Consider the following 19,587-nt stretch of genomic DNA (forward strand, 5'->3'; position numbering starts at 1 on the left):
TTTCATTAAAAGAAATAACTTTTGAAATAATGAATTGAAAGAAAAAAAGTTAATTAACACGATTACTGGTAACACGAATAAACTCTGGCCGAGTCAAATTTGGTGCTTTTCACAGAGGAAGTTAAGTTATGTGTTGGTGCTTACATATACGAATGGTTCATATGGGATTTAAAAACTAAATGATAATGTTTACAAACGATGTCTATTTTTAAAATTAAAACATTAACCACACGTCATTATACGATGTTCATGATTGTTTGTTTCAATATACCGTTTAAGCACAGATATGCGCCCAAAACGTCCAGTACAGGCATTACTTGCTGATTGTTGAAGATTTGTTTCGCCTTTTTTCCTTTTTTTTGCCATGGTATTATCATTAAGTTTCAACTTATGACTTTAATTATCATTTGGTTTCTTTTGTAACCATCTGACTGTTTTCAAAGCTAGTGAATAACATACAATTATACAAACACCTATAGAGAAAACACGATTTAAGATAACCGCCTGTTGTGAATGAATTTATTCCACTAAATCATTTTAAATCAATCGAATAAGTCATTTGACTTTTCGATTTATAATGTTGAATTTTAAGATACTTATTCTTTATTCATGTCTGTCCCTTTTGTGCAGTTTGTTCTCTTTTCTTGTTCATGTTGTTATTTCACTACGCTCCCAAGGTAAACACCATTTGGTTTATATTTTAGTAAACCTTATCTTTACTGTTTAGAAGAATTTCGAAACGCATTGCTATATTCACCTATATGTATTACATGTACTGACATGAAAATTATTTTCTAGTATGAAGAGCAATAAACCACACAACTAGCCATCTAAAGTATATTTCTTGTAGCGCTTGGTGGAACTGTCTTTGATTTAGATAATTAAAAGTGGAGATGAGATGAACAATATTTTTGTCTTAATATTTAAGAAATGTTTTGTCTTACAGTTCCAATACCTAAAGTGAGGAATGCCGAAGAACATACCTGCAGTTATGTCCTCTTTTGAAGTTATATCTGATAGTACTGTAGTAGTATCCCTCGCTGAAAATACATATTCCACAAATATTTCATAGAAGTTATCTCTACATATTTATATTTAAAAAGCAAACAACAAACTAGACTGAGTTATGCCCCCTTACACTTCGCTCTGAAGTAACTGTATTATAACGAAGGTCAATAACGGAACCATCACGAATTAATTGATCTATACAATGTACTTGTGTTTCCTACCACAACCGACATGTTTCCGCGCTCTGCGATCTTAATTTAAATACAAGATTATAATTTTGACCGATACAATTACTGATGGGATAACGGCTCTCTTCGGAGTTTAGTCAGTTCCTAAAGTTTCGTTTTTGACCATTATGTTTACCACCCTTTTACATTGGTAACGTACTTAAATGAGGGGCGAAAGATACAAACGGGAAAGTCGAGATCATTGATAAAAAATAAACAGACAAACTCATGGCTAAAAATTAAAAAGACAAACAAACAAATAATAATAGTACACAAGACCACAAGACAACATAGCAAACTAAGTAATAAGTAACACGAACCATACCGAAAAAATGGGGTGATCTCAGGTGACCCGGAAGGGTAAGCAGAACCTGCTCCACATGTGGCACCGGTCGTGTTGCTACTGTTATTACAAACCCGGCAAACAGTCAAATTCGGTAGATCACATTCGTGATGAAAATGGAAGTGGATTGTAGTTATGACAAAATTAACATATCCGATATCATCTGTGAAACGGATATTCCAAAACGGTCAACAAACTCTTGATGGCGTCCGTAAAATTTTACGTAGGTTTAATTTCAACTTCACCATTTGGAACTCTTGGTTTAATGGCTTCACCGTGGGCAACAACCCTTTATTAGGAAAATCATGATAGGAAGCATACAAGCCCGGAAATATCTTATAAATTGGAAGATATACACTGCGTATGCAGGCGATGCTATGATGTTGCTACAAAGAAAAGGGAAAAAATTGGGAAGCTCAAATCATCGCCATTGTCGTAAAATTTATTTTTCAACCGACCCTCATTGTCAAATTATAGGTGTAAGTCAAGATATGAGGCTGACTTAACTTTATCTGTTGTATCCTTTATCTCTAGTTCGATGGGATAGATGCGTTCAAAATAGTAATTAAACTTGGAATGGATAATAAATGTGTAAAGTGTAGAAAAGTCATTTTTTTTAAACTATTGCAAGATGAGAGAGTCTTAGATTATATATACTTTAAATATCTTTGGAATTTTGTAATATCCACATATGATTAATGACCCCTCTCGAATATGCAGTATCACAATGACTTTGAAGCCCGCCTTTATTTGCAGATTAAATAGATGTTAATTATTTAAAAAGAGGTTTCGTGGAGCACACAGTAGCCTCGAATGTATATATTACTTCATTTTCCTTATCAATATTATTTAAGGATGGTCTCTTCTCTGTTTTAAAATAACAATCTTTACGTAAGGGTCTATGTGCTTGTTTCAGGGATCGATATAAGCCATTGAAAAGGCCATTTGACGGGACGTGATTCTGTCTAGATTTTTCATAAAATTAACATAGATACTTTTTTTCTTAAAACAAAAGGATTTTATAAGATTTTCAATTACGGCTTTTCAAACTACAAGTAACACAATTTGAAAGGATAATTTAGAGTTAGTGGGCAAATTTCTTTATAGAACTACACGAATAAAAGTAGTTGACCTCGAAATATCTGGCAAAAATGTTAAAACAAGAGGAACAAACAGCTTTAATTTGTATTAATTAACCAGAGATTGCTCATAGCATAAAACGCTATCGGTGACCATGTTTGTCTGTAGCCATACCTTTCGTCGTCTCAAGTGTAGTACCATCGCATGTATATCGTATTCGAATTTGGTGTAACTGGAAGCATTCTGGTTTTGCAGTTAAATCAGTCGAGGGATCAATTGAACAGTCTTGCGAATTATCATCTTGATCTTTACATGCTCGAAGTAGATGTGTTCTAGTCTTTTCATAATGTTCAGAACATTCCTTCTTTTCAGGATCAAATGATAAACTAGCATTCGTGAAATCAATGTAGCCTTTTGGGCAATAGGTATCTGTAGATGCTTCGTCGTTCAAATCTAGACATACATCCTCATAATCAATAAGTCCTGTAAATTCGTTTTGAAATAAATCATTTAAAAAAGTATTCTTATATACTGCATACAATTCCAAGTACATTAAAAATGAAATGAATTGAACAATTCATACACAAATATCTTAATTTCCAAATCGGTATTGCAAGTTCAATGACAAAACATGTTTATACGGAAAATCTTGTAAATTCCTCAACATTGAGTAGGTATTAAACATGTTAAATGAGGATTTGCGCATACAAATATCTACGGAAGATACAAAACGAACCTTTTGTCTTGAATCGTTGATTTTTTATCAATTTATATATGCTTAGGACTCGCTTCAGTGTTTTTATAGTAGAGTGTTTGTGATTTGTATCAATGGGACGGATGGTCACCCAAACACATGTTTAACATGCAACAAAAAACATGTGTTTATCTTAAGTCAGGAGATTGTAAAACAATACATGACGTTTCGTATCATAGCTTATATTTGTTATTCGATTGTTATTGTTTTTATAATCAAGTATGCTTGATTAAATATTGTTTTAGATTTTGTGATGTTGGCTTGGGTAGAAGAAGGGATTTACAGGATGTTAAACTGTAGAAAACTACAGTCTATAAAGCACTATTTTAAATGCTAAATACTAAATAACTCTAACTCCACATAAAACTTACAATGTAGGTGCGGTAGGTGAACAAGAAGGACAAGTAGTTAATGCGTCATATATGCATGTTTGGCACTAACTATCATGGCAATTGCTTTATTCAACAAATTTATTTGACCGATAAAATACATGGCTCAACAGAATTCATTGCCGCGAAAAGATCAGTTTACTTCTCTTAAAGAACAGCGTGTATGTAAAAAAAAATCATATAAATCAGCGAAAATAAAGTGGCCTTCTGTAAATTTGTTATCCTTTCAACTGTTAGCACTTTTTTCTCTCAGTATTTGTCGTTCGTTATCAGTCTCATATATTAATTAATCTTATTCCAATTGATATAAAAAAAAACAATATTTATAAACACGAATGAAAGGAAAGAATAGCTTAAGGAATACTTCGATTAAACAAACAAGGAAAGTCAAGTGCATATCATGTGCTTTATAGTGATCATAGTCGATCGGTAGTGATCTCAGAGTTGATTTGTCCATGGTGTTCCATAAGTTTTCATACCTAAACGTGAATTTAGTTTTCTGCAACTGCATTGTATGTTCGTTTCCGAGTCATAAATTATATTGATCCTTTCGTTTCTGACGCCTCTTTGTTTTTACAAGTTCTTATTGTGTCTTGTTTGTTTCTATCGTCAGTTAAAGACGATCCGACACTTACTTACAGTATATGACATGTAGTTTCCAATCGTTAGATGTGTTTGCGCTTTAAATTTTGTCATTTTATTTAAAAAATTCGTTTATAATCCCTTGGAGTTAGGTATTTCTGTCATTTTACTTTCTAAACTGGTTGATAGCTTTCTCAAACTCTCACGTGTATGCCATCTCATAAAATTTTAGTATATTAACCAAACATATGTGAGTGTTTTATTGGTAAATATATAAAGAATAACACTAAATATCAGCACAGCACTGTAAACTCTGCAATTTTGGTGTCTTGCCTAGACGGGATTCGAACTCATTCTATGGGGATACCGATACAACACCGCCTGCACTTTGTCCATCGCTCTAGACCATTCGGCTTAGGAATTATGTTAGTCACATACCTTGGCATGTTCCTTCTGTTAAGGAAATGTCATCTACTGCTATGTCGTCACTCCAGTTATCACCAAGAAAGCCTATAAATTTAATTTTGGATATTTTTCTTAAGTCGAGGTCTATTGTTGCCTTTATCCATGTATTGTGCTGGTTATCAAAGTTCATCCAGACAAGTGTATCATCAATTTTAACCTTCAATCCTTCTTTTCTGTGAGCATAAAAACTGTACATATGATACCAAAATGTCAAACATGAAATTCCTGACAATTTTATATCAAGGTTACGAATTTCAAAATAAGCTGCTGTTTCAATTGTAGGTCTACCGTTCAAAAATATGTAAGATCCGCTGCCTAGAAAGAAAAGTATCATCATAGCAAATGATTACATACGTTTTGTAATAGACATGTGTCGATTATATCTCGACGCAATACGAAAATTAACCTTTTTCCTTACACCTATTAATGTTTTTAATTAATTGACGTTATATATCAGATATCCGATATATTTCTATTTGTATCCATCTGATGAGTAAATTGTTTTTTTAACAAATTTGTATAGTTTGTTTTAATGTTGCTCTGTTACACCACTGTCGCAGGTTAGGGGAGGGTTGGGGTTCCACTTACTGGTTTAACTCCAACGCATTATGTATGTATTTGCCTGTCCCAAGTCAGGAGCCTGTAATTCAGTTGCTTGCCGTTTGTTGATTTGTTTTTATATATTGATGTTTTTTCAGTCATTTCGAAGCCGTTTATAGCTGACTAAGCGGTATGGGTTTTGCTCATTGTTAGAGGCCGTACGGTGAAAAATAGCTATTAATTTCTGTGTCATTTTGGTCTCTTGTGGAGAGTTGTCTCATTGGCAATCATACCACTTCTTGTTTAAATGTATTAGGAAGATTTGCTATCATTAATGAGCGAGTAAAACTACTTAAAAAGTAACAGGGATTTACGTAATAATCTTTACATCCTTGCGTCGTATGCAAATTGTAATAGTATAACAAACTGTTGGCTCTCATTGGACGATCAAGGTCAGGTGTTGTGAAAATTGGTCTAGTACAAAAGTGATCTTGAACTACTTCATTATATTTAACGATAAAAATAACAAAAAAGATTTATTCAAATCTCAGTCAACAATTTCAGTTAAAAAGTTTGTAAAAAAATTATAAAAGAAGAAAAGACGGTATAAAATATGTCATATTATTTAATCAAAAACTTAACTTAATGAACTGAAAATTAAAAAAAAAATGGCATGTATAATAATCTGCTTACCAGATGCTGTTGTGTGATCAGTAAGTGGGCCAGAGTTTGGTGATACAGGCTCGCCATTCTGTATTTTCCATACGTTTGGATTTAAATAACCATCACTCGACCCACATGCCTTAGTTTCAAAGTCGCACATTAGAATAGAAGCTAAAAAAATCAACATCGCTTTGTAAATTTTATGTAAACAAAACAAAAACATAAAAAATATGAAAATATATATGTAGAATGTTTCGTTGAACGTTTCATTCTATTTCATTCGACCATGCAAGGGCTGTATAGTCATTCAATGTCATTAAAAACTTCTATCATCATTATATTTTAGGTCATTATGGTGCCTATTCATTAGGACTACACATTGTATTTCTTTAAATGACAAGCATATTCATTTATATTTTGTTTTTTAAAAGTAGTTATAATCAAGCATCATAATCCAATGGACATACATGTCGCATGATTAAATCAAACACTTAAGGTAGATCATAGGTATAAGTTTCCCGAGATAGAATTTTTTTATATTGCTAAAATGAAGATTTTTCGATGCTCTTTTCAAAAAGATAATGAAAAGGATGGGTCACCGTGCTATTTTGTAAGCTATGAGTCGTTGAAAATTGCCTAAATTTGCTTAGAATGATCATGCAAAAACAAATGTTTGTGCATAAAAAGAAATCCATGAGATAGAATTTTGAAATAAATTGTGAGAAGATAGATTTTATAATATGTTTTAATAAAATTAAAAGAAAAAATGGTGTCACCGAACGTATTTTCTCACTGCAACTAAAAATAAAAAATTTCCATATCAGACTAGTATATTTTTTTTATTAAAAGAGTTTTCTCCCCTTATCATGCTTATATGACTAAGTTGAAACAAATTATTCTAAAACACAAATGTTTGGTGTTTGTTTAAATATTTTGGATAATGCAATTAATCAGCAAGTTTTCTTCATATAAATTCACAGTCTAACCAATGAAATTGCACATCTCGCTACAAATTTGAAGATTTGGACAGACAAGTAGACTGATTGTGTACTGCGATAGTACAATCCAAGATGGCGGTATACCATGAATCTACCTAAACACTAAGATATTATTAAAGATTATAAGATATCATTTTCCATTTTCCTCTTTTATATCATTTTCAGACTGTAAAGCTAGTTCAACGCGGAATCAGAGTGCTCATATATAGAATCACGGTATGTCGCAATCTAGTTATATATAACAGACAGTAATAAAAAAAGGTCTGTGTTTTTTGTTTAATTTTTTCCTGCTTTGTATCGATACAATGAGTTCAGCCTTTCTCAACTGATTTGTATCGGTTTTTTTTTCTTTTGTTGCGATTTTACAACAGTCCCAGGTTAGGGTTTAATGAATGAAATATTAACGATTACATTCGTTCTTACTTTTTTCATGTGTGATTGAAAGGTATTAAAGTAAAGCTTTCGGTCAAATATATTTGTATAGGCTTTTATAGTCTTTGCTTGCACAAGATATTAAAATTTGTCCATGTTTTGAACCGTCCATTCGCCTATCCAACAATTTGATGACGTTTTGATAAGGTAAGGTTACATCTGGAGTTTAAGTTTGGTCAAGATTTTGGTTTAAGGTAGTCACTTATGAATGTGAATACACTGACTTGCAAGTTGATACGTTGTTATATTTAGTCTTTACAATTAAACGCGAAATCATAGTTTCAAACCAGGTTTCGGGTTTTACTATACATGATATACGAAAGTACAAACAAGAAACTAAATTTTATCTGTCTTGGACATGTTGGATATCTGCATAGTTTGTTTGTGTTTTGTTTTTGTTTTTTTTTGGGGGGGGGAGGGGGGGGTATTATACGTCAGTATCGTGTTAGACATTAGCGGTTTAAAATATCACATGGTACAATCTAGATTTCAAAAAGTAGGCACATGTTTGGTACAAAAATATGTTTAGTTTTTGTCTTAGGCACAGGCTTTTCATTATATTTCGGTGGTAATAGTAATTAAAGGTACCAGGATTATAATTTAGTACGCCAGACGCGCGTTTTGTCTACATAAGACTCATCAGTGACGTTCATATCAAAATATTTATAAAGTCAAACAAGTTCTAAGTTGAAGAGCATTGAGGATTCAAAATTCCAAAAAGTTGTGCCAAATACGGCTAAGGTAATTTATGCCTGGGATAAGAAAATCCTTAATTTTCGAAAAATTCAAACTTTTGTAAACAGGAAATTTATAAAAATGACCAAAGTATGTTTTTCTCAGATCCGATTTATAAAACAAAACAAGCTATTTCTTTACGTAAGATCTGTAAAAAAGACAGGATTAATTTTCAATAGTTTTACATTTTTTATAGACAAATTAAATAGTTGATTTCACTATATCTAAAGTAAACATCATTTCAAGGAATTAAGAATTTGTAATGTATTAATAACCGAATTAACAATAAATTAACGAAAAACGCGATCAACACTGGACACTTTATCTGAAATGATCAAAGTGTTCGGTGATGAATTAAAAAAAAAATATTTAAGATTGACAATGAAAGAGGTTGACATGGTATCTAAATCTTTCAAAATGTATCACACGAATAAAAATTACTCCACAGTATTCAAAAAATCAATATTGAACTGTTTTTATAAAGAACTTGGCACTCACAGTAAATATAAAGTACCCTTACATCATTCTTGAGAGATGATATATTAGAAAGTAATTAAAAAATGATGTGATGATATATATTCAACCAGCAATGTAGAAATTGTTAATTACATGATTACGTGGATCCCTAATCATTCTAAAGATCGTCTTAAAATTCGTCATTCTTCACTCACTTATCACAATATCTCAGTTACACCTTTAATTTGGCTGCGCTTTAAAAAAGATTGCTCGTACTCTATTGAACGATCTATAATATTATCAACACAGATTGTGAGCTTTTTGGAACAATGAGAACGTAGGTGCAATTGGCTTTTTGTGGTCAGAAAAGAATCAAATTGATGAAAAGAAAACACACGGTGTTCTTTCACAAAGACAGATTTTAAAAAGATCTCGCAAAGATTATTCATATTCAGATAATATATTGATGATGTCCTGTCACTCCAAAACCCATATTTAAACGAGTGCTCAAATCAAATATTTCTAAAGAAAATTGATTTCAAGGATACTATGGAAAAAAATCTTGTATAACCGTGGTTTGATTCCGCTCCAGAGGATGACAGTTACTAGTGGGTTTTTTTTATTCAACAACAAAAATGTACAATTTTTTTAAATCTGGGTACAATATCAAACATTTCCCTCTCATCAAGAGCTGATTTTTTGAATATTGAAAAAATGGGGCTAGGTATTTTTATGGGTATTTGACAATGTTCGAGTTAACTAAACCTTGAATAGTTGATTTATGTAAAAAATGGACAAGGTAAACTAGCGTTTTTCATCTAAGAAATGGCCACGCTGTATATGTGTTCCACCTACCAGAAGTTCCCCTGAATACTTTGTTATAAACAATGGCATAACATCTGTTATTGTTGGGAAAAAAACTCTATATCATTTATTCCGCAAACAAACAAATTCTGAAATTTTAATTCCATATATAAATTATACCACGAAGGACTTTTAGTTGTGATTAATATGTATTAATGCACGTTACTAATTGAGGTTGATTTTATTGACGTTAATTATAAAAATGTACTTACAGTCACAATTCTTGTTTTCAATTACAATGTCATCAATTACTATTGCACCAAATAAACCATTTCGTAAAGGCCCACGTCTCACTCTAAGAATAAGCTTGAAGGATTTGTATGCCTTCCTCTTCAATGGAATTTTAATATGATGCCACATGTCTTTTCTATATTTTTTGTTTGATAAATATAACAAATGATCATTATTTTGAAGTACTCGTACACTGTCTCTATAATTTGTCGAAAAGTACCAAAAGGAGAAACACTGTTGCTCTGAGGCAATAATTTGTCCACTCTCCAGTATTGCAATGCTACCAGTAATACCTCCAAATGTTATATAAACGTATTTACCACTTCTTGCTGGAATACCACATAAATGTTGAGAGGAAAAATAATATTTCAAACAAAGCTGTGTATATAAACAGAATTATATTACTGAACATAGATATCGGAATGACGATCGACATTTGGTATGAGAAAATTATCCAAAATGTTCAAATAAAGTGAATATAACAATTGTAGACAACCATAGGTCCTCAAACATTGAGAAAAATCCATACCTTATAGTCGGCAATAAGTATATCATATATATGTAAATGTATCATAATAATGTCAAGCTACATCGTTGAAAATGCAAACAGTCCTGATACACATGTTCATACAAAACGTATATTGATTATATACTTCGCATGTAAGTGTTTCTATGAATCAAAATACCAAACTATCATATTTAGATATGCTCATTTTGTTCCAAACAAAAAAGTACAGTATCATGTTGAACATATAGAAACGACTTTGATACCACAATGTACATGTAGCTCTAAATCAGTTAGTCTACTGTCTTGAGAAATACTAGACCACATTATTTGTAACTGAACAAAGTCAAAAGATGGTTAAAATGCAAAAACACTGTTGTATACATTAACACAATGCAAGTGGATACAACAATCACATAATATACATTAAATGATTCCACAAAAAGGTAGAACTGTAGAGTATTTTAGAATAGAATAGTGATATCTTAATTTTTGCTCAAATTATATATTATTATCGGTATCTAATACCGCAGTCCAACTAGGCCACGATCGCACTACGATCTGTGAACAAAATGCAAATTTTGATGATCGTAGTAGGATCGTGTAGATCGCAGTAAGGTCGTATCATGGTCGTGGTGAGGTCTTCAAGATCGTGATGAGCGTGGCCAACTTTGAACATGTTCAAAACAATCGTGGTGCGGTCGTGGCGAAATCAGGTCGTAGTAGAAGCGTAGTGAGAGTGCATAATGCGGGGTTCACACATTGCCGATTGTTGCTCCCGTTTGAGATAAGACAGAGATAAGACACGAAAAGTGAAAAAGTCGGATCACTATCCTCAATTATCTGGAATATCCTATCATTGTCTGAACGCAGTCGTTTAAGTTCGTAACAAATTCCTACGGGTCGGGAAAGGTCCGGATAGTTCGTCGAAGCACCCCTACAGTTAGGTGCGTTCCGTATTATTTGGGGAAACTCAGCCGATTTTGTCTAGTCGGATAACAAGCGTGACTATGTCGTGACATATTCTGATGTATCGGATCAAAATTCTGACAATGTTCAGTGTTTTCTGGACGGTGTCCGGTGGAACGGGAATGATCTGGAGAAATTTTTCATTGATGTTTTTCTGCCGATTGAGTCCAGATTGCATCCAGATCTTGTCGATTGCGAACCGTCTTTGCCAAAACCGTTCCAGAACAGTCCCGTTATTAATACGAAATTCGTTAATGATACACACGTCAGAGTGCTAACAATAACAGAATACAATACGACTGAGACCCGATAAAGCCATTTTCAATACGATAGAGCGAACCGTGATAGGATTATGTTCCGACAGTACATAATCATCCCGAGTATGCCGACAGTTTTCGAACGGATAACTTCCGTCAGCGTCGGTTCACTGTCTGGTAACTGTCTGATATCTGTCGGATTACATTCGGTATAATCTGGACGCAGTCGTGACAGACTTGGTCGGATTTTACCATGCGAAAGATACAAATCGGATTAGAGGCGGATTGAGAATGGGATTATCGGGACAAATTCGCTTGGAAACAGTTGAATATCGACGCTTCCTGAACAATATCTGATTGTTGTCGTGATTTTTAATAGACAATTTACAGATTTATTAAAGTTTGAATTTCCATTAACGATTCACAAGATCTTGAGCAGACTTTTGACAAATTTTTATCGGGAATGGTCTTGTCAAGGACGGCAGTAAAAATTCGTGAATGTGTGACCCGAGCTTAAGGTAGTAGTAACATCGCAAAGGTCGCTGTACCATCGTAGCGAAAGCGAGATTTTACTCGGAGAGACTGCACCACGATCTCACAGCAACGTTATTACGACCTCAATACGACCATCACGTTCTCACCGCGACCCAACTACGCCTCCATTACGACTATACCACGTTTACACCACGCTGTTCAAGACCATAGTACGATTCTAGAACGCCCTTGTCGTCCTCGTCACGCTCTTCTTACGACCTGACTACATGCATACTACGACCATTATTCCCATTGTCATTTTCACATGAAATATATTATATATCTCCGGTCTTGTTTGTCTGTATGTAGTTCTCGTCCATTTTCGCTAACGGCTCAACCATGCCTCTCGTTTATAAAGATTAGATCGTTGGTTTTCCCGTTTGTATGGTTTTACACTAGTAATTTTTAGGGCCCTTTATAGCTTGCTGTTCTGTGTGAGCCAAGGCTCCGTGTTGGAGGCCGTACCTTGGTCTATTATGATTTACCTTTATAAATTGTAACTTGGATGGAGAGTTGTCTCATTGGCACTCATACCACATCTTCATAAATCTATTGACACATCACATCCGTGTCATCTCTGCTATCGTTCACTAAAACATCTTAATTTCAGCTTTATGGACCAGCAAAAGTTTGTAATTTGGGTTGGATTGGTCGGTCCGAAATCTCTGCTTGATCAGGATTCCTCACAATCAGAGCTCCCTCTGCCTCTACATCAACCACTACCACCAAGCCCACGTGTTCTATAAGATTTTGGTGGCATGACTGTATTGTTTCCGAGAAATCTATGTATTAATCAGAAATAGAAGGAAGGGAATTTTATTGATATGAAACACGATGTTGACGTTATTACTGATAACGTAGTAAGATCGCGGTATGAACGTAGTATACTCGTGGTAAGAAAGTACTATAATCGCAGTAAAATCGTGGTAAGATCGTGTTGCAATCGGATATCTCGTGGTATGGTCGTAGTGTCAACGTGATGAGCGTAGAACGATCTTGATAAGCGTAGTGATTTCGCAGAATAAGCGCTGTGAGAACGTAGAATAATCGTAGCAGGATCGATATAGAAGTGTAATGAGGACGTAGTAGCATCGTGAAAGCAACGAAAATTAACATTTTCATGCCGCTCATATCGCGACCTCACCCCGATCTGAATTTATTTTAAATCGCGGTGAGCGTAGTGCGATAGTGGTCTACTGGGACTGGGGCTTAAAGGCAACGTCCTTACAGACTGACCACCCCCTCCCCTCCCCCCAAAGAAAACCCCAAATCTTTGAATTTCAATTTTTCAAAATAATAGTTAAGAAATGCAAAAAAGAAATTATAAAATGTTATTTTTCAATTATCGAGTAATTAACTTGTGGCGCAAATTAATTCTTTTTTAGCGAAACTGGATATCAGCCTTCAAAACATTGTGTGTACACAAACAAAACAGTATTCATCTTTTACTCAGTCTAGCCGGAGAATAAAAGTTTTTGCAATTTGTGTAGGATTTTAATTTTAGAATTTAATGAACAAGTAAGAAGATCGTTAGAAACCTTAAGTGAATCGGAAAATGAGCTATGCACGATGAAAGGGAAAAGTTTGGTGCGTCGATAAAAAAATTCATGGATGCATGTGATAATTGTAGACTTGATTATTTCGATCCTTCAAATATGTGTAGAATAATAATAAAAAAATATATTATTTAGTCTCTTTCATATAAATACTGTAGATTTGTATTTGATCATCGATTGCAAACATAACGTCCAGTGAGAAATATTTCATGTATTCGTACAAAGAACAAATCAACTTCTTTTAGAATACAATTGATTGGTTATTTAGGTAAATGATTTGCGACAGAATAAGTGGAACTTTGCCGGAACCTAACCTCTAAAATAAAGAAATATAAAAAGGGTAGAGTTATTTTTTAATTCTGTATTTTACTCATAATGGACTTAAGCACTTTTTACAGTTAAAAAAAAAACAGTTTAAACACCGACAGCAGGAATCACAAGCGACGCTGGTTCCATAGATATTTTCAACGAATTTTTATATACCCCTGGCAGTTTTCGGTTTATATCAGACTCTCACATTGAGGAGAACAAATACCATGGATGTGTTGTCTTTTTTTTTTAATACATTTAGATATGAAACATGTACTTCATATAAAGCCTCATTTATAGAACATTCTTTATAATTTATTGTGTCAAGGAAATATTTGGATCGGAGAAATGTTTGGCGGAGGAGAGAGAGAGACATAGAGAGCGTGACTTATTTCGCGGTATTTGGTCTCATGTTATTCATGTCAAAATGTGATTGGAGGAAACGTTTCCCATTCGTTTTATATATATTCCATAATGATATTAGTTAGAGATTTAATCCAATCCAAACTAATAATTGTTTTTTTTTATCCCGCATCTTTTTATATTAAATTACTTTAACTCATAACTATAATAATTGAAATAACTTTCTGAAATAAAACCCTAACATACATGTATATCAGACGCTTAACAAAACGATATACCATACGATTGGTGAAACGCTAAACGATATCACACACCATACGATAAACAAAACGCTAAACGCTAAACCGTACCATAAACCATACGACAAATAAAACGATTAACGATACCATGAACCATGCGTTATACAAAACCATCAACGGTGACATTTACCATACGATGAACGAACGATGAACGAACGCTGACCGAACATTGTACGGACGCTATACGAATGATGTACGAACGATGACCGAACTCTATACGAACGATGACTGAACTCTAAACGAACGATTACCGAACGCTGTACGTACGATTCCCGAACGAAATAAGTGTTAACTTTTACGTTACAGGGACTGTACCCCAATGAATCAACAGTTACAAAAAATGACACTTCTTCACGCATTGCAAGCAAATGACGGATAACGTCGCTTGCTGATTTGTTTTTGCAATGTTCAACCAATGTGGGTTCTTTTTTCGCCTGACTGGTTTCAAAGAAAATGCATTAGCTGTTCTCTCAAACAGTAGTTCTCAATCAAAATCGCGTTTTGAAAAATTGGAAAAAAAAATGTATAAGTTTTTGTTGTCGTTAGAACAAGAACGCATTAAACAGGCAATAAATTTCAAATTGAGATGAAAAATGGGGACTCTGTAACAGAGACAGCAACGCAACCATAAAACAATTAATAGCTAAAGGCCACTATTGCGTCTTCTATACAGCGAGGAAATCTCGGAGTTGAGACACAGCTGGCCCTACATAAAAAAATATCTATAAATGAACTAATATTCAAAAATATACAAGACTAAAAAAATCCAGAGGTTCCTGACTTGAGATAGGCGCAAACATTTGGCGGGGTTAAATATGTAAGATCTGAAACCTCCCTTTTTACCTTTAGTGAATGTCGAATACCGAAACACACAGCAAAATGAGCAATACGTACAGTAAAACTCAGTTTAAAAGAAGTCTGAGTCCAATGTCAGCATCGGTAACAAAAGAAACTAATCAAAATGACAATGATACATAAATTAACAAAGGACTACTAGCACTTGATGACATGCCAGCCCCAGGCCTCAATTAAAATAATTGAATATTTCATAATAACAACGTTCTTAAAACAATAGATACAATACAAAAATAACCAAGAGGGGAGTTTATTCCATAAAACGCAAAATGTGATAATCACATCAAAGTATAGCACACATATACAACGACTGTTAGCTGTTAGTTCTTGTGGATAGGTGTCTCATTGACATTCATATGACATCTTCTTGTTTTATACTAGTCTATAAGACTGACAATGCATGATGCCTACTGATTTTAAATATTTATCTTAATTTTTAACAAGTTTTCCACGCAATTGTACCCAATGTTGTTTTTAAAAAAGTTTGATGAACTCGTTTAGTTTATAATTAGCATAAACTTTTTAAGGTAATGTGGATACACATAAATTCTTAATATCTGATCAAGGAACTATACAGCGTCACCTGTAACATGTGTAAACATATTCAAACCTTTTGTGTAAACATATTCAAACCTTTTGTGTAAACAAATTCAAACCTTTTGTGTAAACATATTCAAACTTTTTGTGTGAACATATTCAAACCTTTTGTGTAAACATGTTCAAACTTTTTGTGTAAACATATTCAAACCTTTTGTGTAAACATATTCAAATTTTTTGTGTAAACATATTCAAACCTTTTGTGTAAACTATTATGCAATCCTTCACTTAATTTCTACTGTAACAAATAACTATCAAATTTGTAGAGGGCATTTGTTTTTGGGTGGTCAAGAAATATTGATAGAAGCTTTTTAAGGAAATACTTTTTGTTAACAAATATCTAAAATAAATCTACTGTATTATCAATGGGTTACAATCTCAAGACAAACAAATATATACAAAAATACAGAAGAATCTATTACATTAAAAAACACATTCCTGGTTTCGTGTATTGGGCGTCAGAAAATTGCAAAGTGAAACGTCACAAAAAAGAAATTTTGAAGTTCAATGTCTATTCAAAACAATTATAATTTCACATGGAGAATGGTGGTATGCAGGGTTATAAAATCAAAAGTTGTGTTAGAATTAATTACAGAAACAGACCGAGATTAAAAATTATCCAGCAGTTCTTACGAATTTTTAAGAACCCATATACGGTCAATACTACTACGCTAATTAAATAATTTTGTCGTTTATTGTTCAAAGTATTATCAAATTTATAATAGAACAATAACATTTTAACATTACATAGAACAATAACATAATGACGGGATCTTTAAAAGTATAGAATCTCGTTATAAGAAACAAGGAAACATAAAAAGTCGCATGTACCAAAAACACCAGCAAAAATGAAAGATATTAAAAGCACATTGATGGGATGTATAAGTACCGAGCCACGTCAAATGGATATCACATACAACAGACCAAACAGTAAAAGTAATATCAATAATTGAACAAAGACAAATAAAAGAACAATATAACGCGTAGTTAAGATTATAAACAACGTCAGTACGCATAATCTATACATCAAGTATTATTTGTGAAGTTGATACGGAATATTTATCAAAAATGTCTTGGTACCTTCCGATGATCTTTTTCTTAACAAAAAGGACGAGACGTTCTTTGACATACCCCTGGTTCATCAACTTTCTGCTCAGATATTGGTGTCGTTTTACAAAGTCTGAATAGGAGCAGCAAACTCTTGAATATCGAAAGAGTTGGGAATGTATATACCACATGCAGGTGAAATTGATATATTGCTACTAAGGTGGGGGAAATTTATAGTTTGAAAATTAAAATCGTCTCGTTTTTCATAGATTCTGGTACTGAGATGACTGTGTATGTCAAATTCGAGATATAGGTCTAAAAATGAGACGGAGGAAGTCGTGTCTGTTGTTTCTTTAATTTTTAGTTTTGATGGATATATTAATGGAACCCAATAGGAAAAGTTCGGATTGTTAATTGAAAGAACATCATCAATATAACTAAAAGTGAAATTAAATAATCTGGCTTCTTTGTAATTGATCTTCTTGTGTTTGACAAATGTCTGAAGGAACTCCGATTCAAATGAAAATAAGAAGAGGTCGGCAAGGAGAGGCGCTCAGTTCGTTCTCATAGATATGCCGACAATTCGTGAAAAAGTCAACCTCCAAATTTAACAAATATGTTGTCGATAAGAAACTCCAGCATACTGATCACTTGTTCCTCTGTGTAGCATGGTTTACCCTTTTGTTCACTGTTAACAAAATATGCCGTATGATATCCTAAAGTAATAAATTTATAGCGTATGCTACCATTTTGATGTTGTAAGGCATTGTTGATTATTTCTGTCAGGCGAATTTTCAATTTCACATGGGGAATTGTGGTATACAGGGTTGAAAAATCAAAACTTTTGATAAAACTAATTTCAGTAAAGACCGAGATTTGAATTATCTAGAAGTTCTTAAGAATTTCCAAGAACTCTCATTGGGTTAATACCACTACATGAGTTATTCCAAGCATTTTCAGAGACAAAGCGGCCGTGAAATGTCTATCATCTCTTTATGACAAGTACGTTGTTGTCCTGCGGACAAAGCTTCGAATAATATTGTCTTTGTATGTAAATCGTATTACTACTACAATTGAGAATGGAAATGGGGAATGTGTCAAAGAGATAACAACCCGACCAAATAAAAAACAACAGCAGAGGGTCACCAACAGGTCTTCAATGTAGCGAGAATGAATTTCTCGCTACATTAAAGACCTGTTGGTGACCCTCTGCTGTTGTTTTTTATTTGGTCGGGTTGTTGTCTCTTTGACACATTCCCCATTTCCATTCTCAATTTTAGTAGTAATACGACTTACATACAAAGACAATATTATTCAAAGCTTTGTCCGCAGAACAACAACGTACTTGTCATAAAGAGATGATAGACATTTCACGGCCGCTTTGTCTCTGAAAATGGTCGATTATTCACACAGTTTTTCAACTTATGAACACGACGTTTTATCAGAGACCTGATGGTTTGAACCCATTCTGACAAAGTGTCCAGTTCAACTTCTTCCCGTTTAGCCCATGCTCTGGCGTACCCCTCAAGGGAATCCAGAATTATTTTTGAAATTCTGGTTCCAATTGATATTTTGGGGTTCTCTAAACTTAGAACCATAGGTGATTTTCATGTTGAATTATGGCGAGTGGGAACAGTCACATGTCAGATGTGTTTTTAAGTATTAAAATTCAGTTCAAAAGAAGTCCAAGTCCGATGTCAGAATAGGTAACAAAAGAAACTAGACAAAATGACAATGATACATACATTAAAAAACTACTACTATGAATTACTAACATACAAGCTCCAGACCTCAATTAAACTGATTGAAATATTATGTCTTCATCGTATGAATATCAAGTTGAATGCCTCACGTTTAGTATTTTACCATCATACACTATGTGAGGAGAACAGAACCCGTATAATGCAAACAAAATAAATGGGTTCATTCCCGATGCAAAGACCCTACAGGTTAATTAATATTAATGTCAAACTATGCAATCTTTAATGACCTGACAACAGTATCGTAACTATATCCTTTCTTAATAAATCTGTTTAAAGGTTTTGTTAACTTTTGATCTGAATGCCGACATATGTGTGCTTTGTTATGAATACTACCATAACAAACTAGATGTGAAACACCTAAACGTATAAATATAAGATGTTTAATTATCTTTACGAATGATGTCCTTGCTTGTACTGATGATAATGTTTGATAAACGTTTTGACTAGTTTGTTATATCGAAAACCCTGGTGTAACAATTTTGCAGTAATACACAAATTTCTCTTGCTAAAATTCATATTCATCTACCTTTTCGCTTTTTTTTATAGGGAATAAGATTATAACACAATGTTAACTGCTGTACCAATATCTTTGACATTTTTACCTATTATATAGATATAAGATCTAGAAGATGTGGTATGAGTGCCAATGAGACAACTCTCAATCCAAGTCTGTTTGTTTTGTTCACACATTATAGTCAATATAATGGAATTATATTCGACTACCAAACAAGTGGGAGGGTAAGTTAGCCATTATACCAGGTGTAAT

The 19,587-nt window shown here is 33.4% G+C and overlaps 1 protein-coding gene across 1 annotated transcript in view; it reads right to left on the reverse strand.

The window, feature by feature from the left end:
* The window catches only part of LOC139488661 (uncharacterized), a 42,876-nt gene that overhangs the window by 7,545 nt on the left and 15,744 nt on the right, over positions 1-19,587 (reverse strand). Inside the window, exons 4-8 of the mRNA XM_071274464.1 lie at positions 9,749-10,096; positions 6,082-6,222; positions 4,822-5,163; positions 2,833-3,141; positions 984-1,040 (exon numbers count right to left, since the gene is read on the reverse strand). Of these exons, the coding sequence (XP_071130565.1) occupies positions 984-1,040; positions 2,833-3,141; positions 4,822-5,163; positions 6,082-6,222; positions 9,749-10,096 (1,197 nt within the window). The remainder of the gene's footprint in view (positions 1-983; positions 1,041-2,832; positions 3,142-4,821; positions 5,164-6,081; positions 6,223-9,748; positions 10,097-19,587) is intronic.

This window comes from Mytilus edulis, chromosome 9 (assembly GCF_963676685.1).
Source record: "Mytilus edulis chromosome 9, xbMytEdul2.2, whole genome shotgun sequence".
Classification (NCBI taxonomy): Eukaryota; Metazoa; Mollusca; class Bivalvia; order Mytilida; family Mytilidae; genus Mytilus; species Mytilus edulis.